General features: G+C 37.6%; 1 protein-coding gene across 1 annotated transcript in view; it reads left to right on the forward strand.

Annotated features, from left to right (window-relative positions):
• Window positions 1–25,596, forward strand: part of OCA2 (OCA2 melanosomal transmembrane protein) — a 206,399-nt gene that overhangs the window by 114,897 nt on the left and 65,906 nt on the right. The window contains exons 16-21 of the mRNA XM_035315178.1: window positions 329–476; window positions 2,020–2,077; window positions 3,462–3,570; window positions 19,457–19,584; window positions 24,433–24,492; window positions 25,089–25,193. Coding sequence (XP_035171069.1) covers window positions 329–476; window positions 2,020–2,077; window positions 3,462–3,570; window positions 19,457–19,584; window positions 24,433–24,492; window positions 25,089–25,193 — 608 coding nt within the window. The remainder of the gene's footprint in view (window positions 1–328; window positions 477–2,019; window positions 2,078–3,461; window positions 3,571–19,456; window positions 19,585–24,432; window positions 24,493–25,088; window positions 25,194–25,596) is intronic.

Consider the following 25,596-nt stretch of genomic DNA (forward strand, 5'->3'; position numbering starts at 1 on the left):
TTTCTTTCTTTCTTTCTTTCTTTCTTTCTTTCTTTCTTTCTTTCTTTTTCTTTCTTTCTTTCTTTCTTTCTTTCTTTCTTTCTTTCTTTTGAAAATGACTTTGAGATTAATTTATTTAAAATTTTGAAATGTTCCTATTTATTTTCCATTCCCTTCAGCTCTGCAAAATGAATGGTAAAAGCAGCTTTCACAAAGTGGCAAATTGTTGGAAAACCATTCCAATTATTTTAAGAGCTTTAAGTCCAGAACACCTTACACATATTTTGTGGGTCTCCAGTTTTATACACATTGCATCTGCTTTAATATAAGCAATCTTGCTTCTTTTTAGAGCTGAAACATGAGATCTATGTTTGGAGGTTGACTGCACAGCGCATTAACCCTGCCAGCAGGGAAGAGACTGCTGTGAAATGCCTCTTGATGCAGAAGGTGCTGACTCTGGAGATGCTCCTGAGGAAGAAGCTCAGGACGTTCCACAGGTGAGTGGGTGCCCGCATGTGCCACCTCCCTTGCTCCCACTCTTGATGCGTTGAGCTGTAGAAATGGCTGGTTTGTTGGACCAACATGGAGCTCCTGCTCATCTCAGCCTACAGCTGGAAATGATACTGTGGCTTTGCTAATGTCTTCACTGGGATGAGACCTATACTCTTAGTTGTCTTTTTATCAGATGTGTATCGGGGCAAATAAGAAGAGCCACCCTCAGCCTCAGTATTTTCAGAAAAAACTCTAATGTGTAGAGTTTGGAAAATATAAGTCAATAGGACCCAAATATAAAGGCCTAGAAATTTCACATAGCTTTTGTTTTAAAAATATCATAAATACTTAATTATGTTTTTCCTTGCTGTAGTGACTACAAATACTAGAAAAATGCTGCAAATTCTTTTCTGCTGAAAATTCAAGTGTTCTTCAGTGAACTGTTGAGTTTGAGAAACATACCTTTAGTGATTTACTGCATTTAAAAATTATTTTGTTATCAAGTCATCAATGTTAACCTGAACATAGGCATAATTAACCATTTATGTATAGAAATGAAGTTTTTATGAATTAAGACTAACAAAACTCTAACCGTATTTTGTTTAGGTTCCAGCAAAACTAGCTGTTATGCAATGGAATTTGATGTCTGAGAATAGTGGTGATAAATTCTCTTAAATTGAATCAACTCTTGACTAAAGTGAAAATGAAATAGCTTTATTTTATTTATTTATTTATTTATTTATTTAAATTAATAAGCATGTTAATTAAATACACAGTGTGAACAAGGGAATGTAAATAAGATTTCTTAAGCCATTTCAGTAATAATTTTTACTTACATAATTTTTGATGATACTGTGCACTTTGAATGGAGTGACAAAAAAGCTTGTTATTTCAATTTAAAAAAAAAGTAACATTGAGTTTACAGTACTCAAAGAGGAATTTTCTGACGTATACATGAAAATTGTACATTTAATTTGAAAATCAGGATTTCTCCAGCACAAGTACATTTACAGCAATGTAAAAAGTCATTAGTATCAACATCAGAGCTCCCAAACTGCAACCCCTACAGCCTTTTGCTGGAGGGCTGACTATGCTGATAACACAATGAAGTTATTCAGATCTTAAAAACTTCATTATAAAATGCAAATGTAACACGTATGTGTTCTGACTTGTTAGCACATGACCCTTATTTTATCGCTTATGTGCACACATCACCTTCTGAAACTATTAAGGGAACTACGTATTGCATGTAGCCAGCTCCTATATACGCACATGTTCATACTCTGGATGCTTGCTCCTTCCAAGCCTGAGGCACTCTTCATGAACTTAACTGGGTGTGTATTAGTGGTGCTTGTTACAAAAGTGGGCTCTTAAGTGAATTGTCACTGGAATTTTGCTACTGACCACGTCACACACAGTTCCTTCTTGGTATGAGATACTCCTTATGGATAAAAGGATGATCTGGTTGTGATGAGAGGGATTTATTCCAATACTCTTGGCAGAGCTCTAATTTCACACTGGAAAAAAGCAGGTGTCATTTTCTTTCAGGCAAATTTCACAAGAAGATAAAAACTGGGAAACAAATATTCAGGAACTTCAGAAAAAAGTAAGTAGATGGCAGTTCTTCTCAGTATCAGTGTAAGTGGACCTTACCTTTGTATGGAGAGAGTCTTTTGAACCCAATGCAAATTTAATAACACTCATGATAGCAGAAAAGCTGGCAGGCAGGCTGGCTGGCCTCAGCTGAACAGGGTTACTGAACCACATTGCGAGTATTTGTCAGGTTTTATACTTATGTTCCTTAGAAAAAGGTTGCTTAAAGGATAAATAAATGATTCAGCAGTGTTTTCTTAAAATTTTAATCTATGGCCAGAGAGACCCAGGAGGTGTCAATAGGTTGTTTATAACCATGATGCATAACAGTAGAGTACACTCTTGCTGATGTACCTAATACCAACTCTAATTTACTACGTTGTCTGTGACACGCCTGCTTTATTATTCAAGTATAGATAAACCACTTGCATGAATTCTTTTTTCTTTGTTGTGCACACATTAACGCTGCTTAAGTCTTTTATGCTGAAGCTGAATCTGACAAGATGTCTACTCTGTAGAGGGATTAATTTCAACTAAATGTGAATGTCTAAATGTCACGTCCTCTCCATGTCATTGGCACTAATGAATACAGGCCTGTGCTTGGGAACTCATGTCCTTGGCTGGCACCTCTCTGTCCTATATGTCATACCAAAACAGAACAAGGCCAACAGGACTTTCTTATTAGTTTTTACACTCTTTCTAAAACGTTGCATAAATGATGAACTTCTTAAAGAATAAAGATTTAATTGTACTTCTGTAGAGCTTTAAACTGTGTGGAAGAGACTGGAAATGAGATACTGAGGCTGGGAGAAGGTGATTCCCTGGGTTGGTGGTAAAGGTGAGATCAGATCAGAGAATCAGGGGCACAGTGGAAAGTGGCTGGGTCTGAGGGTGAGAGCATGAGGGCCTGGGCACAGGGGTATAGGAGCTGCACAGGGATTAGGGATTGTCATGTCCTTGAATATTGCACAGGAGGCATATGGATCTGGCCCCTAGGCTGGGTTATAGGTTTTCAGAGAGTAATTGCAACAAAGGGTGATTTTGTCCAGGGCTGTGGAACCACAGAGCACCTGAAGTTCTGTCTGTAGTAGAAACTGTGTTTCAACCATACAACTATGTAATAACGGTTTGCTAAGTTTAGTTGAACACATGCTGGATGTATTCAGCTGTTGTCAGCTGCTTGCATTTCTTAGCTTCACATTGGGCATTTGTTCTTACTTATTCAAGTTATAGTGTGCATGAAATGCTTCAATTTAAATATTTATGTCTTTTATGCTGAAGAAGAATATACAATACAGGAACAGCAGTTTGTATTTCACACATGTTCTTTTGAACTTAATGCATAATAGATAGCTCTTTCTTTAATACAGTTACTCAGTTCTTTTTCCTCTTTACAGCACAGAATAACAGACAAAATCCTTCTCATCAAATGCCTGACTGTGCTGGGATGTGTTATTCTTATGTTTTTTCTCAACTCATTTGTTCCTGGTGTCTACCTAGATCTTGGTAAGTTTCATAGTTTTGTTGTATTTAGTTAAAAACAACAACAACAACAAAAACAGCCAAACTGTAAGATTCTTCTGTGTCAGTTCAGAAAGCTCTTTTCTGTATGTTCCTGGCCTCACAATTTCACCAGATTAATCAGAATAGCAGTTTCTCAGAACAGGTTTTTGAAATGCAGTCACGTCTCAATCACCCCAGGAGGAGCAGCAGGTAGAGCTCATGACTTCATTTTTCTGACTTCCCGGTATTAGCTAGGTGGGTAAACATTACAGAATGAGCAAATTTGACCTTGGCATGGTTTCACTGTAAATATGAATAAATGACAAAGATTCATCATGGAGATCAGAAATTGTTCAATGTAAGGACATTAAAGTATTCTGGCATTATTTCTTCGGTATAGGTATTTCTTTTTATGACTTCCAGCCACCAGAATTTTCACCAGAAATAAATAATTTATTTTATAATTTATTATCACCAGAATAAATAATTTCCCAAATTAAAACCAGGAAGACGGTGTATATGTGTGAAATAAAAAGAGCTACGTGTATGCTTTTTAAGCCTAAACTTACATGTGTGGAGTTTTATACAGTTATATGTATATCTATGTGTGGCCATGTTCTACATGTCCTAAAAATAGAACCAAATTAAAATTCACATATAACTGAAGGGCAGTCATAAAACCTGCCTGTGCATTGGCCTATGAAAGTTAACTATATATTTTTGGCTGCTGAGCACTTACGATATACAGAATTTCAGATTTTTTTTTTTTTTGTTCTTTCCATCTGAACCCCCCACTGTGTACATCCAGTGACTGAAAGATGCAACAGTCTTGAAGAAGAATAACTCATAATGAATAAAGCATTGACTGAACTACACTATGCATTTTTATTATGCTGTATAGGGCTAGTTCTAGCTGTACAGTGGCAATCAGGTTGAGGAAAGGGGTGTCAGCCAGTGACACTAGTGGCAGAGCTGCAGTGTCAACTTCCTTGTTCCAGAGTATTTGTTGTGATGGATAAATCATGATGGGTGATTTAATCCAATAAATAATATTGGCTGCTAAGAAGTTAAAAGCTGTACTGATGCATTATAAGCACAAAACTGCAACTTTACTAAAGTGTAGGAAGAAGCAGAAATTGGAGACACTTGAAGGCATTTGAAGTCACTGTGGCTAACAATGTAAGGAAGGAGTTCACACCAGCAATTTAAGAAATCAATTTTCACCCTTACTTTTCTGCCTCAGATAAGTAGACACTGAACCACGTAGGATTTTGTGAAGTAAACCCATCATCTAAAAGTGTTTTTGAAAACCCACATTCAGTCAGTAAAGACCATATAGCACTGGTTGCATATGCCCCTGATAAGATATTCTTTCAAAACTGCAAGGTAGTTGGAGTACTAGAAGAAATCTAATAAATGATGACTGTTTTTTGTCCTACTTCATGTCAGTAAAATAAATGAAAAAAAAATGACATGGTTGGCAGCTCAGGTTTCTTTTATTCACTAGCTGATCTTCAGCTGTAACCTTGAAAGTAAACATGGGCTGTATGTGTTCTGTGTAGTTTCCCCCTGTTCTGTATTCACAGCAAGATGGTCAGATTAACGAAAAAGTGTTATTAAATCATATGCATAATTTCTAATAATACTTAATGGAACCTAGAGACTTATACCAAGGTCTCATTGTTGACTCCTGAATTCCACTGTCTTGATGCTTGCTGCCACTTATTTATCATTACTGAAGATAGTGCTGCTATGAGTTGCTATGGATTTTAGTCCTCCAGTGCATGCAAATAAATTTCCTAAAATACAACACTTGTACTCTCGTGGTTTGGTTAAATTTGTTCAATAATTTTTTTTGCATAAAAATGAAAGGAGACTGTAGTTCAGTGTTTAATTTCCTAACAGAATAATGTTTTATACAGAAGCTTAAGTGTTAGAAATCTAATAACTTTTAATTGCATTTGGAAGAGTGAATTAGAAAGATTATAGAATTCTTTATCTGTCCCCAGCCCTGATACAATTTTCCATTATGAACTTGGAATCATTGATATAATTTGAGGGAACTGACGTTTTAATTTAAATTATAAAATTTGCATACTTAACTCTCTTTTAAAATGCAGAACACTTTCCTATTCAGCTTTCTTTTACCTGTTCATCAGTTTATTTGGTCTAATTCTATGAAATAGGAAAGATTAATATGGAGACTTTAAATAAACAAATACGGCAAACTTTAGATTTCTACAGTACTTTCATTCTGTTCCTATGGGATATTACTTTGTTGATAAATCATTAGTAAAGCATCTGAGAAAAGATAACAAGAGAGGAAAATAAGCCCCTTTGATGTTTCTACTTGGCTCCTATTTTGACTTCAAGTTTTAGGCAGGCATGTCTAGAGCTTTGAACTATAACGAGTTTCCCCTACAGAGACAAAAGATTTTTTTTAAAGTAAAATAAAACAAGTTTTTATTGGGATAGAATCTAGAACATTTATTTATTTATGTTAAGGGATGCTCAAATTGACCAGTTCAGACAGAATAGACAATATCAACTTATAAGCTACTTCCTTTGGGGTAGGTCCTTTCTCTTTGGTTTGGTTTTAATCATTTCAGTGATTTGCTGAGCTACTGTGATCTCTGTGCAGTTGATGATCCTTATGGGTCCCTTCCAACTTGGGATATTCTATGATTTTATGATTCTTTTGGTCTCATCTTCAGGAAACCTATGCCAGTGCTATGTCAGCTACACAGTAAAGAAGTGCTTCCTGTTCAGAGGGAGCCTCCTGTGTTCCAGTTTCTGCCCATTGCCTCTTGTCCTGGCACTGGGCACCACTGGGCTCCATCTTTATTGCATTCTTCCTTCAGGTATTTATAAACATTGATGAGATTCCCCTGTGAGACTCCTCCATGTTAAACAGTACCAGCTCTCTCAACCTCTTCATAGGAGAGGTGCTCCAGTCACTTGATCATTGTCGTGGACATCTGTTGGACTCTTACCTGCATGTTCATGTCTCTCTTCTACAGGGGAGCCAGAACTGAACACAGCACTCCAGCTGTAGTCTCACCAATGCCGAGTAGAGGGCAAGGATCAATTCTCTTGACCCTCTTGACCTGCTGGCAATGCTTCATCTAATGCAGCCAAAAATACCATTAGCCTTAGCAGCAAGGGTACACTGCTGATTCATGTTCAATTTGGTGTCTCCCAGGACTCCAAGGTCCTTTTCTCCAGAGCTGCTTCCCAGCTGGATGGCCCCCAACATGTACTGGTACCTCGGGTTATTTCTCCCCAGGTGCAGTTCTTTGCACTTCTCTGTGTTGATCTTCATGAGATTTCTGTGAGCCCACCTCTTCAGCCTGACAAAGACCCTTTGGATGGCTGCACAGCCCTCTTGTGCATCACTCACTCCCCCTGAGTTTAGATTCTCTACCTAGAGAATCTGATTCAGGTCCTCACCCATCCCCTGGTAGAGCTCCCTGTACTCCAGCAGTCACTGACATAGAGTGCAGCACACCCTGCTCTTCTCCCCAGCCTGTTTTTTCCAAAGAGCCTGCATTCTTCCACTCCAACACTCCAGTCATAGGAGCTATCCCACCATATCTCTATGATGCCAATAAATCATAAACCCTGAGGGAGCAATCATTTCTTTTTGTGTTTCTGCTGAGTGGTTTTGTCTTCACACTATGAGCCTGATCTCATTCTGGTTCCTTTGGTGTTGTGGATGCTTGTGATCCTTCAGACATTGATGTTGAAGCTAATTATCTTCAGCTGCCCTTAAAATAATCTGTGCAGGAGATCAATAATCAGTGGAGGTGATCAGCCACTGTGATTTGCCTGACCTGCTTTAGAGGGGTAATTCATGAAAAGAGTCACCTTACTCTACGTTATTTCACTCTTCATGTGCCAGAGGGTCTCTTCTCAATTTATACTGAGTTTCAGTTACAGATAAGAACAAAACCAAAACACGTAGATGGACTTTTGGCTTGGTTATTGATTTTTTGGGGATTTCGGTACTAACTAAAATCAGCTGTAGTATTACTAAACAAAGGAGTGTTAGTAAAGAACCCTACCATATGAACTTCTAAAAAAAATTTGATTGTATTAATTTAACAATCACAACCACCATCAACTTTCTGGGTACTTGGACAAGTTCTATAAACCATCATGCTACATTACTTCTGTCAAGAAAACCTCCTAGACATAATTTTTCCCTGTTGTCCTTTTGTCTAAAGTTAAAGTTCCTCAATATTTATAAACAACTGTTATCTTGTCTGATGAGAACTCATTTATGTAGTTAATTCTAGTTTCTCCTTGAAAAACTCTCCTGTCTTCTATATTCACTCTGACTTTACTTCTGATTATGAGGTTGCACAGCAAATTCTGCTGCAGATACTTTTGAGAATCTAAGTCTCCTTTCAATTTGTCTTAAATAGTTGTATCTTGCATCATTGAAACATTTTAAATCTGTGATTGAAACAGGGGAAAAGGAGGGAAAATGTTGTTTTCATTTAATTTAAAATGACTTTGTTTGGATAGCCATATTGTGCAGAGCTCCTTTTTATTTTATTGCCAGGGTATTCAAGGAGAAATCTGTTCAGTTGCTGTAGATACAAGACTCCTGTTATCCTGTCATTTGTTTGGATGCCAGTTGTCATATTTTCTGACTAATATCTGTAATTTACAGAAAATTTGTTGAAATTCACAGGAGAAATTAAATACCTTAATTGGGAAAAGCATCAGCAGAACAACAAAAAAAATCACAGCAAATGATTTCTACAGGGAATGTTATGCAAATTATAGCAAAAAGTTTGTCTTAACCTGCAGAGGAGTGACACCTCAACTTCAGGAAAGTGGAGTTGCTCTGAAATCCCTTTCATATAATTTATCTTGATTTTCAACCTGCTTTTTTTTTAAAGTGGACATGCACAATTCTCAGTAAACACTGTAGTTTACATAAGTGAACCAATAATTCAGAATAGATTAGAGACTGAGTGATACTTTCCTGATGATGAAGAAAGTCCTTCATTGACCTAAAAAACTTCTCAAATTTGCTTAAATTTGGTATTGAATCACAGAATGTCAGAAGTTCTGTACTGATATTTGCTTGCCTTAGAAACACCAGATCTAGTTCTCCATTAGTGCAGCTCCCTAACATTTTAACAACTAACTTAATCCATTTTCTGTTCTGCATCATTTTCAATAAGTGGTACAACAACTTTGCTGTAGCAATGATTCTTCCTTAAAAACTTTGAGACAGACCGCCAGCATGTGTAAGAGATTTAGTAATGTTTGACTAATGCCAGAAACCTTAAGCTTTGAGATCTTTGACTAAATTGTTTAAATCTATGAGCCCAAAAAGAGCTAATATCACACAGGTGAAATAAATGTATTCTGTGCAGTTTTATTCTGAATATTAAACTCAGAGAGCTGTGTAAGAAGAACTCTAAGAATTTTGAACAGGTCTTTGAACTGTTATTCTGGAACATTTTTCTCATCTACCATTGGTGGTAAATAGCTTAAACCATCTTATGCTACTCTTCGGTATGATGGTAGAGTTATATAAATCTACACTGCTTACAAACAATATAATCATATATGCAGAATGAAACTAATTAGGTTTTCAAAATGTGTTTGTACCCATAGGAAGGGTAAGGAAAAGAGTGTTTATATTTTGGAGGTGCTTGGTTTCAGTATAATTTATGCAAATCTTGTGAAAGGTCCACTATAGAACTATTCAACTTACTGAAGAGTTATTTCATAAAATGTTTGAAAAAGCAAACAAACAAAAAAACAAACCACTTCACACAAGATCAATTCAAGAAGCCACTGTATATTTGCTTAGTGCTTAAGAACAACAAAAATCCTGGTGAGACAAACAGCTATTAAACTATAAAAACTGGTGAATGACATCTGTTTAAGAAAGCATAGGATTAATGCCAAAGGCTACGTTGTTAAGGTTAGCACATCTTGCACCAGCTTGTCACTGAATTTAACATTTATCTCCAGGCTAACTAGGAGCTGACATCTTAACTGGTTTTAACTGAGGAGAGCTTATTGGCATTGACTGCTAAGTAACTTCTCAAATAAGACTGAATTATCAACTATATTTAAATCTGTTAGAGACAATATTTTTTCCCCTGTATTCTTTGTAAAGCTTTCCAACCTGGTTTGATAAGTCAAGGAACCAATGTTTACAGACCTTTTCTAAACAGCTAAAAATATCATCCGAATAATCTGTGGTTGCCTGGAAACTCCTTCACACATTTCAGTGAGGTGGATTGTTTTGGTCCCCAAAACATTTGCATTAGGGATGCCTTCTTTGCATGGAGCAATAGGCTCCAGCTCTCAAAGTCTCTGTGATGGTGTCATGCTCATGATATTGTGGGCAAAAAAAGAGAACCTCATTATATCTGGAACTATGAATTTATTGTTAGTCTAATTAAAACTGTTATCAGTTTAAGCAAAACACAACAAACAGTTATTGTTTGTGTACTTATGATAACACTAACACATTGAGTTACCTAATGAATACAAAAGCAAACTCATTAACAATTAAAGTTAAAGCTGTTGCTAATAAATAAATAAATAATAATAATAAAAAGACATATTCCTAGTATCTACCCCTTATATACTAATGTTATGGTTACCCTTTGATGCAATGCAGGGTGCAAAAGTTTACAGCTTTACACCGAGTAGCGACATGATGAGTTGATACCTTTGGGTCTTTGCTTGGGGAAGCATTACAAGGGTTTCTTTCTCCTCTTTACCAGGAGATGTATAATGCTGATGGTTTCTTCCTTCTTGTGCTTGAGTCCACTTGAACTCAATTTTATCAATTTTTTGAAACTTCATGCCTTGCTTTTTTAAATCTTGTCATCAATTCTGCATTAAGTTCGATTTTATCATATTTGGTGTAGTATGTTACATACTTATTCCTTGTCCTTTTTCTTTTTTCTTTTACCTCAAAAATAGTTTTTGATGCATGTCTAAGTTTGCATTATTATCCCTAACTACTGGTTGCTGAGTTGCTGATTGTCCTAGAGCACTCGCCCTCACTTTCAAGACTTTTTCTATCACTCCACACCTATACTCCTTTATGCTGTATTATTAGGCTCAAGTCATAAGTAGTTCATTATACACAGCATCAAAAATTGTAATTCCTAGCTATACAAGAACTGATAACAATATGCATGAAGCCACACAATTATGCAAAAGTAAGCAAAAACAGAATTAGATATGTTTTCTGTTTTTAGTTTTTGGATATTTTTGTGTCATCTTTCATAGAAATATAGAATATAGAATTTCATAGAATCATTAAGGTTGTAGAAGACTTCGAAGATCATCTGGTCCAACCATCCTCCTACCACCACTATCACCCAATAAACCATGTCCCTAAGTGCCAGGTCCAAACTTTCCTTAAACACCCCCAGGGACGTTGACTCCACCACTTCCCAGGGTCAACCCGTTCCAATGCCTGACTGCTCTTTCTGAGAAGAAATGCCTCCTGATTTCTAACCTGAACTTCGCCTGGTGCAACTTGTGGTCATTCCCTCTAGTCCTATCACCTGTGAGAAGAGACTGATCCCCAGCTTCTCACACCTTTCTTTCATGTATTTGTAGAGAGCAGTAAGGTCTCCCCTGAGCCTCCTCTCCTCCAGACCAAATGACCTCCGTTCCCTTAGCCGCTCCTCATAGGTCTGGTGTTCCAGGCGCTTCACCATCTCTGTAGCCCTTCTCTGGACACTCTCCAGGGCCTTGATGTCCTTCATTTATTTAGGGGCCCAAAACTGGACACTACTCAAGGTTCAGCCTCACCAGAGCAGAGTGAGACTGTTTGGATAACTAATTGTTTCTTTTTGCTTTAGATTCTTTAAATCTTGACCTTGTAATGGTAAACAGAACAAAAAATTATACCATCTGACAAGAGCATCCAGCCTACTGTAGTAAGATACCTTAGCTTTTAGGTGCTCTTCTCCTGTTTGAAAACGCCCAGCCCTTTCTGGTGATCCTTCCAGCTTCATGAAGCTGTGCTTGCAGGAGCTGATCTGCAGCCCCTTTTTTTCAGGTGATATCAACTACTACTGTCAATGGAGTCTGGATCATTTGGCCTCTTTTAGTACCTTTTGCCTCTCTGCTTTTGCTTAATTCCTCTGCTGTGTTTTTTGTTCTGGCATGTCGTAGTATTGGCTTAAACTGTTCTGTATTTTTATTTGAGATCAAGAAGAGCACTGCACATGACTGACCTGCTGGTCTCTGAGTATGTAGCATGGAGATTTGATTGTGCCATGAAGGTGCACATTGCTTTAAGAAGAGAATAAGCATAATTGTATTTACAAAGTTAATATATATTTGATTCATAGTGATGTTGAAAAAAATCCTGGTCAAGTGTGTACAAATATGAGTTAAAAATAAATTTGACAATTATTTTGTAGTAATCAGAATGTTGGAGTGGAGCTAAATTGATGCAGTCAGCGTTGACTATGACTCAGATAGTCCTGTTCAGATTTTAGTTATTCTTCCTTCTCAGCATAACACATTCTTTCTGAAAATAAGAGAAATCTGTTTTCTGTGGTCCTTGCAGTTTTTATTTCTCTGAGGCTAGTCTTCAAAAAATTACACCCTTGAAAATGCCCAGTCATCTTTAAGAACGTGTAATTAAACATAGAAATTAAACTCTGTCCTTGCAGTTGCCTGTACACTCAAAGTGAGAAAAAACAAGGCTCAGCAGCAGTTGTATCTGCTAGTGAGCCTTTTGAATTTTAGTTCTTTAGTTCTTTCTTCTAGAAAAGTTGACCTTAGCTTTATCTTGATATTTGCCTCTTAAATTATTTTTAGCTTCCAAGAGCCAATGAGGCTACAGCAATAGAGTGTGTTTTTTTCAGTGACCTTTACTGAGATAATGTTATAATTTTTTAAAGACAGATTGGTACAATATACACAGCTATATGTGTCAACATATCTTCTCTGTTAGATGTAGCACCTAGCTATAGCAATCTCTAACCAAGGTTTCTTGCTTACAGCGTTCTAGCTTGGATGCCATTTTAGATTGTTCAGGAAAATTAACAAAGTTGGGTGTTGATATTGCCACACAATGGTGAATGTGATTTCTCCATTCTGACCTGACAATACCACAGCTCTAAAGTAAAGTCCAGCCCACCCCGCCCCTATACATAGAGGCTGATCTGTGATTACAGAGCAGCTAGTCCTCTGCTTCCTTGTTTTATGATACACTTCTTGCTTTTAACTTTAAAATTTCCTTCTATCAGCGTAGGTTTCTGTTTTGTTTGCCTTTCATGGGTTTATAGTTTCCATCAACTTCTTTCACATTCCTTTCTATCCTCTTGTATTCTACTAAGCATTTTCTGTTGCAGTGCAAACTGTCCTGGACTGTCACTATCATAGTTCTGTCCCCAAGGAACAGCTTTAAGCTTGGTTCTAAAAATAGTGCAGAACCGGTACAAATGATTTCTATGAAGCTATGCCTATGAAAAGAGACTGTTTAAAAGACCACCAAGTTCTTTTTAAGAGTGTCATTTTATATATATTTAAAATAATATATATATTAAAGATAAAACAGTGCTTATGAATTGACAACTGTTGCTTATTCGGCATGACTTTAGAATGTACATTTTCATGACTGATAAAATTAAAAAGAGGAATCGTAAAAAACTAAATATAGGCCATTTTAATTCACATCCAGTGCTACTGATGAAATGTATTACATAAGTAGAGTGAACGCTATGGAAAATGTGTCTTTGATTTAATTGCTTCATGCAAATATTTCTATATAAGTACATAGGAGTTTAATTGAATGAATGCTTATGCATAACATTACCACTTTAGCATAGAGTATGAAGGACTGACATGCATCTTTAGGTTAAGTTGTGAAGGGTTATGGAGGTAACTGGACTTCTGATTAAGCTGTTGGGATACAATGATGGACTTTACTTCCCCATATATTCAATTTCTTGCTACGTAAGCCATGATTCAAAGGTAAGAGACAAATATGTTCTATCCTGTTATGGATGTTGTGGGCTAGGAGTGTTTTTATGCAATTCACAAAAAGTTGCTGTGGCCATTTTGACAAGTAGAAAATTGGTAACATCCAAGGAAAAGAATATCCTGCTTTGCTCAGTTACAAAAAATCCATGTATCCATACCATTGTTTCCAGAAAGGAGAATTTTACTTTGATCTAGCAGAAGCTGGTCTGGCTGATTTTTTAAAATCTCTCTTTACTTCTCAGCTGTTATGTATATGATTCTGCATACTGTGTAGCTTGAGTCTTTCTCACTGCTATTATGCCTCCTCACTCCCTTTTGTCCTGTCCATTACTGCCACATCAAACAGATTGCTCTCTCCCCACCAAAGAAGCCTGGTATTTGCCCGAAGACTTGCCGTTTAATCATCTTTTAGCTAAACATCCCAGAATCTTTTAATTTTTCCTCAAAATTCAAGTTTTCAAACTGTTAATCATACTTACTTCTCTGCCCTGGTTTTCTAAAGGGTAGGCATCTTATAGTACACATTTTCTGGTTTACTGGTGATGAAGAGAGCAAAGGCTGCTTCACAGGATTTGCTGTTTTTTATCCTGATCGATTTCAGGAGGCCATTGGGTTTTGTTGTGATCCACTGTACTTCTTGAGTCTTTTCTGCAGGACTGTTAGGTATTCAGGTGTTTTCCATCATGGATTTGTGTAGTTTAAAATCCTCCTGCCTAACTGTAGTACCCTGCACCTGTCTTTCTTAAGCAGCAGTCTGTCTTGTCCAGGCCAGTACTGAGGTAGTTTAGTGTTATCCTGGCTTTGGTTTTCAGTATAAATCTCTCAAGTGCCATTTCAGTTTCCAGAAGAGAGAATGCATTCTCAGTCTTCATATAGAAAGAAATTATTTCAAATTCTGTGCACATAAAGGAAACGTACAGTATCTTCATGTTCACATTGTTATGAGGAAGCTTATTATGCTTTTCAGCTGCTAGTAGGTCAGACAAAATTACCTTTACTAAGGAATACAAATTTTGCTTAATGAGCATTTGAAAGGCCTGCAGATTACACAGTATTTTCATCCTTTCATTTCTTTCTCTTTCACCTATCTTCCTCCCACATATCCTAGTCTTCTACTGGATTCTATTAGATTGTTTTCTGTTTTCTACTTCTTCTGCTTGATTATTTCAAAATAAGTTTTTTTTTTTTTTTTTTTTTTTTTTTTTTTTTTTTCAGGATTGCAGTTGTATTCTGCTCATCATAAGGGATTGCAGTTGTATTCTGCTCATCATAAGCTGTTTATTGTTCCAAATGTGGTTTTCCCTACTGCGTAAAGTGAATCAGAAAAGCAAAACACTCAAGCTTTTTCTCCTGTGCCATTTTCCTGGTTTCTGACAAGACACAGGAATCTTTTCTGTGAAGAATGCATTATAAATTTACAAGGTGCATTTTATAATAAAAAATCATTTTATTTTTCCTAAAATAAATAGACACTGTCACTGTCTTCAACAAGCGCTGTGTGAGTGCAGAGATGGAATTTAGATTCAGTTTCTCTCAGCATTATATTTCCAGAACACCAATTGTTTTGAACACAGAAGCACTGAAAGGCAGTAAAAGAAGTGGTTTTGGGAAATATAAGTGGGATTTGCTTTCACTGTAGTAATGAGAAGTTATTTTTTAAAATTATTTCTATTTTTCTTCTTCCTGGCTACCTTTTGTGGCACAGTAAACTAGAAAATAAAGAAATAGAGATGACAGTCTTTAATGTACCCTGGTACTTTCAGTTCTTTGAAAATGAAGGAATGTTTCAAATTGAATCCAGGGCAAATGCAAAGACACCCAAATATATAAAACACTGTCATGAATGTTATTAGCAAGAACATTACTTAGAAAAGACTCAGGAAACCTGCCCATTTAGAGAAACAGGTGGCTATGTAATATCTGTACAGACGTAGTTGACTTTGACAAGCAGTATGGCAGAGAAGAATCAATCAAGCAGTTACAGCCCACACTGACTACTGTGGCCTTCAGGAATTACAAGAAACTATTACTCTTGCCCAGTTGCATGATGCTTGAAGTCAAACCTCTAGATCTTACAGGAAGTCCTCCAAAACTCCTTGAGAGGCTCCCTCCTTCCTCTCCCCTTCTCTTTGCTCCCATCCTGTGCTCACCCTCTGAGAGATGGGTACCTCTTCTCCTCTTTGCAGTTACAACAACAAAACAAAACAAAACAAACAAAAAAAAACAAATACACTCTGAAAATACTGTGCATGTAGTCTACAATAAGCAGCTGACATCAATTCTCGATATCTGTACTTGCTGGAGTACCACAGGAAGACACGTCCCTTACCCATTTGCATTCCCTGCGAACACTATTGTAAGGAAGGGCATCGTTCTCTCATGCCAAGCTGTGTGCATGGAGCTAACTCATGCTGCTAAAACCCACGGTGCAACAAAATGCTTGGCTCTGTCCACCTCTTGTGCAACTCATTTGTATTTTATTGGTTTTAGCAAATGATTATCTCCATATACCATGTTCAAGTTGATTTGTTTTTGGTAGGAGGGTAGAAATAATCCCAGATTTTATCACAGATTATTCCAGAACTGCAGAGAAGTCTCTGTTCTTTAATCCTTCACTTCATCATACCTAATGTTGTCACTTACAGCTGTACAAAATAGCAGTAAAATTCTGCTGTTAAGCTCCAGATCTGTACCCATCTGCTTCCATTGAAGTGTCCATCTAATAGGAATTGCAATAATCTGCATTTAAGGCCCACTGTTTTTTTGCTGGAATTTGGAGAACAGCTAAGATTTGAAATTAGCCAGTCCATGTCCTGAGCACTTTCTTTGTGCTCAGAGAAAATAACTATTAAATTTGCATGGATAGATTCACCTTGCTTTGGGGAAAGGCAGAAAGTAATTCAATGATGATAGCAAAAAATGTGGTAGATGTCAGGAACCGACAGTTCCCTACTAGCTTTCTTTTGCTATTTTGGAAAGTCCTAGAGCACTCCCTACCTGTGATTTATAACTGTTTCTGCAGTCTGATTTGCCTTTGGTATGAATAAGACTAAGATTTTCAAAACCTTTTCCTGAAAGATATTCTGTATGAACTTCATCATTTCAGCCTTCAGGCTATGTGCATATCCAGGGCCAGGAGAACAAAAAAGCTGCAACCATTTTCAGTTTATGCTAGGATCCAGCATTCACCTTGAGCAGTGCAGAGTATTACCACTCCTAGGTCAGTCCAGGAGCCTCTTCCCAACAGTTGGTAAAAATTTAATTCTTCACGAGAAAATTTGCTAGCTGCTTAACAGAGCACAGCACACTTGCAGAAAGAAGAAAAGTAAAATTGTGGTATCTGAAGCTAAAAAAGGGGGTCTTTTAACCAAATATTTGCTGAGGAATGTGGCTGATAATAGAGAAGAGCAGCTGCTCCAGCCCCTTGCAAAATTTGGAAGGCTGAGATGGTTATGATCCAGTTCTTCTTTCATAGCCAAAACAAACTAGCAGCCTTTGTGAAGAGAAAGACTTTATAAAATGCAAAGGCATGTATCCTTTACCCCAGTGCACCACATCCAGCTTTCCTCCTGATACAGTTGAACCAGAGCTTTTCTACCACTTGGTATGTATCTGCCTACATCAATGATGTGGGGTGGATTTGACCCTGCCTGTGCCATGTTTCATACCCAGTAGGGTAGACGATGACCAGATGAGAGTTTGCTTTTAGAGCCTGCCTGCCTTGAGTGTGGGTTGATTTCACTGCTGGAGTTTCCTAAGAGACTTCTGAGATGGACCGTCTGGGCTGTCCCCACCCTGCTCTCTTTTGTGCTGGTTTTTGCTCTCCTTCTTCCTTGCAGTATAACGTTCATGTATGAGCTACTTTTGACTGAGCACTAATTAGATCACTGTGAGCAAAAGAGGGGCCAGACTTGCTCAGTTTGTAGCATGGTAGTGTTTCAGACCTTGGTGATGAGCAGAGATGGCTGTGAGATGTTTTTTGGGACCAGTGAGGTCCTCACATCAGATTTAACTCAAAATCTCTATCAGGGAACAATATAGGAGCTCAAGGTACAAAATTCCAGATATAAACTTCCTTCAGAGTTTTCAGCCTTATTTAGTTTTGGCTTTGTTTCCACTAGTATGGAGGTCTTTCTGTTGGTAAAACATTAGATTTCCTAGTCCTTACATCTGTTTCCTTACAAGGATTTCCCTGCATTTTGCTCTAGATTAGGTTCACGCCAGGCTAAGAAGAGTTCTCGTGAGAGCTGCTTATCAAGGAATCAGCAGAACCAGAGCGATCAGTGGTGTCAAAGCCTTTCAAGGAGGATCAGGGGGAGAAACTGGGAAAGGAAGAGTTGTTCATAATACTGGAAAACATGGTTTCAGTCATGTAGAGGGCAGAAGCCAGTTTAGGGAAATCAAGGGTAGAGCTGCCCAGAGGAAAAGATGGAACCTGGAGAAAAAAATAAAATGCAATGCTTACAGCTTTGTTATGAGGCAGTACCTTTGGTCTCTTTATTTCTTTTGTATTTTCATGGAATTTAAATAGAATATAGCTTGATCTAAGTTTTAATCTGTTGAATGATGTTGGATCTCTTTCTTTAAACTAACAGAAAAACAAACCCATGTGCATAAGCTGCAAGTCAAATGGCCTAAACTTTTATGAATGTTTTCTATCCTTGAATTTTCTTACAGCTGTGGTTCTTGAAGGCTGTTGCAGAAGGCTCACTTTATTCATTTACTTGCGTTTGGTTTTGATGATAATTTTGGGATTTTTTTTTTTTTTTTTGCCAGTCAGATTGTTATTCTTCTTTCCTCGTCACTTGTTCTGCAGTTTTTTTTTGAATACATCACTTTTCTACAGTGAATATATATATGAGATAGCATCAGGTATCTGAAAGAATCACAACAAAGAGAGAAATTACTTGAAGAGGTGGGATGCTTTATTTCCATGCCATTAAAAAATCCTAAATTATGTAGTTCAGTTTTACACATTAAAAAAATAATTAAAAAATCTGCTATTTAAGAAAAAGTAGAGAAGAAGAAAGAAAGAAGAGTATCATCCTGATGAAAAAAATGCCAAAAAAACCTCAGTTTTATGTCTGAAATCCCATTCTACCGTTCAAGATAAATGTGCCAGAAGAATTAAACAGCTTCAGAAAGAACTTCAGCTGTGCAGGGCAAAAGCTAGTCTTGCTTGGACAGGATATTCACTGCTTATATTCTCTGTCTGATTGTGCATTTCATCTGCATTTTCTCTCAGCCATCAATCAAAATGTCTTAAAACATCAGGATGTATAGAGGGATCCTGTTTGCAGAGTCTATTTTGATGTTTAAAGCTGGTCTCCTGTTTTGAAGATCATTTCACATCCTGAATTTATCTTCTAGCACATTTAGCCTGTGAGTTTTCAATGCCCTGATGCTGCAGCCAGCCTTTCAGGGGGCTGCAGAGTTCTTCCAACCATCTCCTAACCACCTAAAGTTTTCTTTGTGATTAAAAGTAAATTTTTATTTTTTTTTTTTTGGGGGGGGGAGGGTTTGTTTGTTTGTTTGTTTATTTGTTTGTTTTTGGATAACCCAGACATTTCCTTTCTTTTCAACTATGCTTGCAGACTCTTCTCTTTCTTTCTCTTTTCTGGCCCTGCTAGCAACCTGGCCCTCATATGGGATTTTTTTTTTTTTTTTTTCCTATGTGTATATATAGGTATAGATATAGATATAAATTAGAAAGCACAAAACACTTTTCCTGGAGTACTTTTGAACTTCTTTTATAGAGTCAGAGTGAAAGTGTGGCAAAAACCTCTAACTGAAAAATGCAATACTATAACTTTCACATTGCTAGTACATAATGTGTGAAGTGTGAAGTGTTGTTCTCTCTTTTCCCAATGTGCTCTCTCTTTTTATAATGCAGGCTGGATTGCCATTTTGGGAGCCATTTGGCTGCTAGTGCTAGCAGACATCCATGACTTTGAGATGATATTAAACCGAGTGGAATGGGCAACCCTTCTTTTCTTTGCAGCATTGTTTGTTCTCATGGAGGTAAGATTTTGTGATTTCTAAAGCCTGAGCAGTTAGAACCAACTTAAAATGTGAATTATGAGGACATGTATGTTGCCAGGCAAAGGTGTCTTGCAGATTCAATTTTGCTAACAAAATAAAAACTGAATGCAGTCACAGTAGTGTGGAGTGAAATGGTGGAGCGGTAGAAGCTGGATATTTTTGATTAATTTTTCACTGTAAGCTTGGTCCTACTCTCCTTCTGCTGCATTTGCTGTGTACAGCCAACACAATCATTTTCCATAAGTGGAATTTTTGTTTCCAGGTTTGTCTGTGCTCCATGCATTCAGATAGTTTATATATACTTATGTATTTATTTTGAAATTCTTTAGACAAGCAATAGAAAAAATAAAAGAGCAAGAATAAACCATAGCTGAAAACTACTTCTACAGAAAAAAAAAAATAAAAAAAAATCTGAACAGTTCTACAGAAAACTGTCTGCTACATGCTGGCTACTAAATGGCCTGAGAGCTTACATTGGAGGATGGTTTGAAAGGATAATATCACTGAATTTCAGTTTCCAATTGTAATTGCAAAAGATTTTCAGTACTTGAGCTGACTGGATATCTCATTGTGTCATTTTTTTATGTTTGTCTGTTCTGATAGTCTTCTTGATCCAGACATGTTTATACCCCTTTTAATATATTTATATTTAATCTTCTTTTTTATTTTTATATTTTTATAATACATTATATGAATTCAAAATTACATAATGCAATATATTCATATTTACTGTTTGATGTTTTTGTATAGATTGAGTGGATTTATTTTTACCCCAAATGTTTGGAGAAATCTTTGTATGAATTTCCATATTTGTATGTCAATAAGGTGTCTGTACGTTCCATGAAATGCTTGGTATTTCTTAGTTGTTATCTGCTCCATTTAAACGATGTCGTTAAGTTGTAGAAACATGATTGATAAAAACCGAGTGATCACTGGATAGTGAGTAGTGTCTTTGTGAGTAGTCTGGAAAAAGCCTGGAATAACAAATTTTCTTGCACAGCTTCCCCCCTACTATACACTCCAGTATTGAAAAGAACACAGACTTTGTAAATTGGGATCTATAAAAAAACAATTCATTAAAAAAGAAAAAAAGGGACTAAATTTGAAGCAAATACAAGCATTGAATAACTCAACTAACTCTAATTAATTCCAAACTGGAAGTCAAAATCTGAAAAGATTAATAGGAAATTTGGTTATTATTAGGAAGCTTGTTTGAGAGCTAGTAGGTCTAAAATTCATCAAGGAAATGCTGATTTGTTGTACACTCATTAGCACAGGCAATTTTTAGTTCTCTGTTATCAGGTTCTATATATCCTTGTGTTTTCTAGCTCTCATAGGGAATCCATATTGAAGCCATTTTTATCTTGTTAGCTGCTGCTGTAACAGTCTGTTAGTTGCAATCCCTGATGTATTTATTGTTTTAGCTTGAATTGAACAGTTTTGATCTGAGTGCAGTCTGACTGTACAATAACATAGTAAAACACACAGGAAGTTATTTGCCATTTACTGCCAGACTTCAGATATGACTGCTATAATTCACTGAACTTCAGTTCTTCACTTTTATGGCTTCTCAGGTCACCAGTGAATAGTTTGCTAATGAAAGACAAAATTTCCTGGCTCTTTAGTATAACAGCAATTTAAAGTCATGAAAGAAACTTATCCTGAGAGTCAAGAGGAAAAGTGGGAGACAGTATATTGACAGCAGTCATCATGACATACTGCCCATAAAAGGAAAAAGCTCTAATCTTGAGCTGTCAAACTGGAAATCATATGCCGGAGGGCACCAATTAGTGCAGTAATACTTATTCCTCTCAGAGGGCACAGGAAGATCCAGGAGACCCCCTGTGCAGTTTACATCCTGGGGAAGCCAGTGGCATGGTACTAATTGCTGCCTTTCACTTATGTGCTTGCAGGCGATTAGTCTGGATATTATAGACATCTTAAAGTTAGTTGCATGATTAGCACTGCCAACATCTCCAATGTGATGAGCTACCTGCAGACTGACTGTCTTGAAGGAGCAATGTGCATGTCTGTTACTCACTTCCCTCATTCCCGTCCTTTACTCACTTTCCTCTTCCCTGAATCTCTCTTTTGCGATACCATGTCTGGATTCCAGAAGAAATTTTGTGTGTTACTGAAAAGAAATATGTTGTGTTGATGGGTAAGTGAATAACAAGGCAGCAGTGCTAACCAAATGTAACACTGAGCTCTGCTTGCTGACAACGATGTGTTAAGTTTATTTTAAACTGTGAACACAAAACAACTGCAGAAAAAAAAAGTCAGTTCATTAATATTACTGCTTTTGCATATATTTAAAAAATCTCTTTGATAAACATTGAGTTAATATGGGTGGAGAACTCATTGAGAGCAGCACTGCAAAGGACTTGGGGGGGGGGGAGGTTCTGGTGGATGAAAAACTCAACATGAGCCAGCAGTGTGTGCTTGCAGCCCAGAAGACCAACTGGGTCCTGGGCTGCATCAACAGAGGAGTGGCCAGCAGGGTGAGGGAGGTGACTGTCCCCCTGTGCTCTGCCCTTGTGAAGGTCCACTTGGAGTGCTGCGTCCAGGGCTGAGGTCCCCAGCACAAGAAGGATGTGGGGCTGTTAGAGTGAGTCTAGAGGATGCCATGCATACAATCAGAGGGCTGGAGCACCTCTCCTGTGAAGAAAGGCTGAGAGAGCTGGGGCTGTTCAGCCTACAGAAGAGAAGGTTGAAGGTGACCTCATTGCAACCTTTCAATACTTGAAGGAAGCTTATAAAGAAATGGAGAGCAATGACAGGACAAGGGAGAATAGTTTTAAACTAAAATAGGGGAGATTATATGTTAGGAGGAAATGAGGCACTGGCACAGGTTGCTCAGAGAAGCTGTGGATGCCCTATCCCTGGAGGTGTTCAAGACAAGGCTGGATGGGGCCCTGGGCAAACTGATCTAGGGGTTGACATCTGTGCCCATGGTGGGGGGGTGGAACTGGGTGATCTTTAAGGTCACTTTTGACCCAAGCCATTCTATTATTCTATGAAAATAGCAACACAGGCAGCTTAGAATCAAAATTATAACTTAAAATTATTAAAATGTATTTGTTAAAGTTAAAGCCATGAAAAACCATCATTATTCTTAATGTAAAGGGTATGCGTATGCATTTTAAAGCCTTATCACCTGTTTTATAATGCTGCATTTTTAAATGTAGACGTACCTTTTCCCATGCAAAAAGTTGTTAAAGTAAATATAGTCTCTGGGCCATATTTAATATGTGGCATCACTGGCTGTGCTCCTCCCCTTGTTTTCCTTGTTAATGGGGCAGTGTTCCCTTAGAACTTCTAAGTGAGACACCCTGTTTTGTATGAGATACAGCTGCCCTGCCTTTACCTCTGCATCTCTTGCTCACGGGGCGAGTCGAAAACTACCAGCCCAGCCTTGGTATTGGTGCTCCTGCAGCAGGTGGGTGCTGCTGCCCTGTGCTGCTGGTGGTACCCAAACAGTTACACACTGCTGCCCAACTGAGGAATTGCTGGTCTCAATGACAGCCCCGCTGTCACTCTGTCATTACTGTTTCTTATGCCACACTACTCGGTACCTATGAGGATCTTTGTCTATCTCTGTCATGGGATTTGACAGTGTGTGAGTTCAATGCTTTTTTTTTTCCCCAGTGATGTCTCTGAAGAGCTCTGTCTGACTGCCCGCTGTGCAGGTTGCACAGCATCATGCCATGTGAATGCTGACTTCTGCAGCTCTGTGTGGCATTGCTCTCAGGCAGCACAGTGTTGCAGCTAACTGATTCATTGTCATGGCAAGAAAATGGAAACCACCTTGGTCTGGGCTGCACCAAAAATTATGTAATTTTCTTCCCAGAAACTGAAAAGTCAAAAAATAGATATACCCCGTTCAGACTGGAAATAGTGCTTCATCCTGAATATTTGTAAGAAAATAAAACAAAATCAGAGTAATCTAAAGTCTCTCCTAAGATAAATTTACATCTTTACCTTGTGTTTTGAAAGAATAGATAATAATTCTGATGTGAGAACTCAGTTTGCATTCTCCTATCTACCCAAGGAGAAACCAGAGCCATAACCACTGGGCTGGAGTCTTGCTATGTCTTTTAATGCCTGGTAGTAAGCATGCCTGTCTGGGGTACTACCCAATGGGAACTACCCAATGGGATACTGCACTAATGGGAATAGTTCCCAAAGGGAGGACAGGGCACCCTGGAGCAGGCTGTCCCCTGGCCCAATGGTTACAGGGCTCTCCTCCTCAGGCTGCATGCCCGATGTGGACATTGGGGAGCTGCTTTTCTTGTCTTCTAGGTGCTACTACCTCTGTAACAGTTTCCGTTCACCCAAAACCTCTGGCCTGGTTTTAGCAGATGGGTAGTGTTAGTTTTTACAGGTGCGATGCAGCTGTTTAATGGAAAAGTATATTTTGTTTTCTCTTTTCTTCACATAAGCCTTACCTTTTAAACATGATACACTTCTGACTATATTGTGGTTATGTCCAAGGTTTTGGGGCCATTGAGTAAAAATCAGTTGTTCTCAGGTATTCAGGAAAACTGAAGAATGTAGTCTTGACATTTCAGCCATTCTCTGATGCCTTTGCCCCAGGCTCTTGAAGCAATCCCACTGGTCTTTTCAGTACAACCAGTCCACTTCTGCAAATACAGCTACCATTTCTGTGTGTCTGTTCTTTCCACCAACAGCAAAGTTGCTGTAAAAGATGCATGAGATGAATATCAATATCTTGTGAATGGAAATGAATTGTGTTTTTTTTACATCTGCTGAAAAATTGTGGCTGCATCAATACCTCACTAGCTGATATCATTGTCTTTTTTTTAGGCTTTGGCTCATTTGCATTTAATAGACTACATAGGGGAGCAGACAGCTTTGTTAATAAAGGTATGTTTAAAATACTGACAGTGTTTTTCAGGTAAGGAAAACAGTTGTACTCTAATAGAATAGTGAATAATATTTTTCATTTGGATTTTTATGTTAAAGATTATATTCCTACATCAGCAATATTGAGAAGGTATGTCATACTTTGGGGTGGATGATATTCAGTGTGTGTATCTATGGGCAGAAGAAATGTCGCTATAAGTGCAAAAAGGAAGCCTTTTTTATAGTCTAATAAACAAAAAATACCAAGGTGCAAAAAAATATAAAGAGTAAAAGGGGAAAATTTGCAGTTACACAATTTTTGTGTGTGTGTGTGTGTATTAGAAAGTAGTGTATGAGTATTAGAAATATCAGTCTTTTAATTTCTGTTCGTTCAAATAGCCTCGAAAAAATAGTAATTTTTTACTACATTACAGGCTACTTTTTTTTTTTTTTTTTTTTTTTTTTTTTTTAACAAAATGCTTATTCTATCTCAGAGCCTGAAGGAATAAAAGATATTGATAAACTAGAACCATGAAGACCCTGTGTGATTGTGCCATTAGGGGGACAGAGCAATGCTGATCTCATCAAAGTTGTAACTTAACCTCTTTTAATTTCAGGTGGTTCCTGAGGATCAGCGCTTAGCAGTAGCCATCATTTTAGTGCTCTGGGTGTCTGCTTTGGCCTCGTCTGTGATTGACAATATTCCATTCACAGCTACGATGGTAGGAGTCGATACAGGTTTGATGTTTCCTCCTCCTGGTGCTGGGAAGGGAGCTGAGATGCTGGTTACAATTTGCTTTTTCTGACATCTACTATGTTGTAATTTACTTTATTGCCTGAGACTCCATCATTATTAGAAACTTACTATGTTCTTTAGATGTCTAGCTGGCCATTGCTGTAGATGTCTGTTGAACTAGTAGTTGCATTTGTAGTTGTCTGCTGAACTGATGCACTGTTTTAGCTGCATTTTTGAACTTTCCTTGTTATATCAAAATAGATAGCTGAAAAGTAAAATCATCTTTTGGATGGAAACTGTCATTATCCATCTACTTCTGTTGGTGTTTTCCCTCTATTTGCCATGTAGTTATGATTTTTAAATACTTTTATAACCTTCTATAACCTTTT

The sequence above is a fragment of the Oxyura jamaicensis genome, chromosome 1 (assembly GCF_011077185.1).
Source record: "Oxyura jamaicensis isolate SHBP4307 breed ruddy duck chromosome 1, BPBGC_Ojam_1.0, whole genome shotgun sequence".
NCBI classification, from domain to species: domain Eukaryota; kingdom Metazoa; phylum Chordata; class Aves; order Anseriformes; family Anatidae; genus Oxyura; species Oxyura jamaicensis.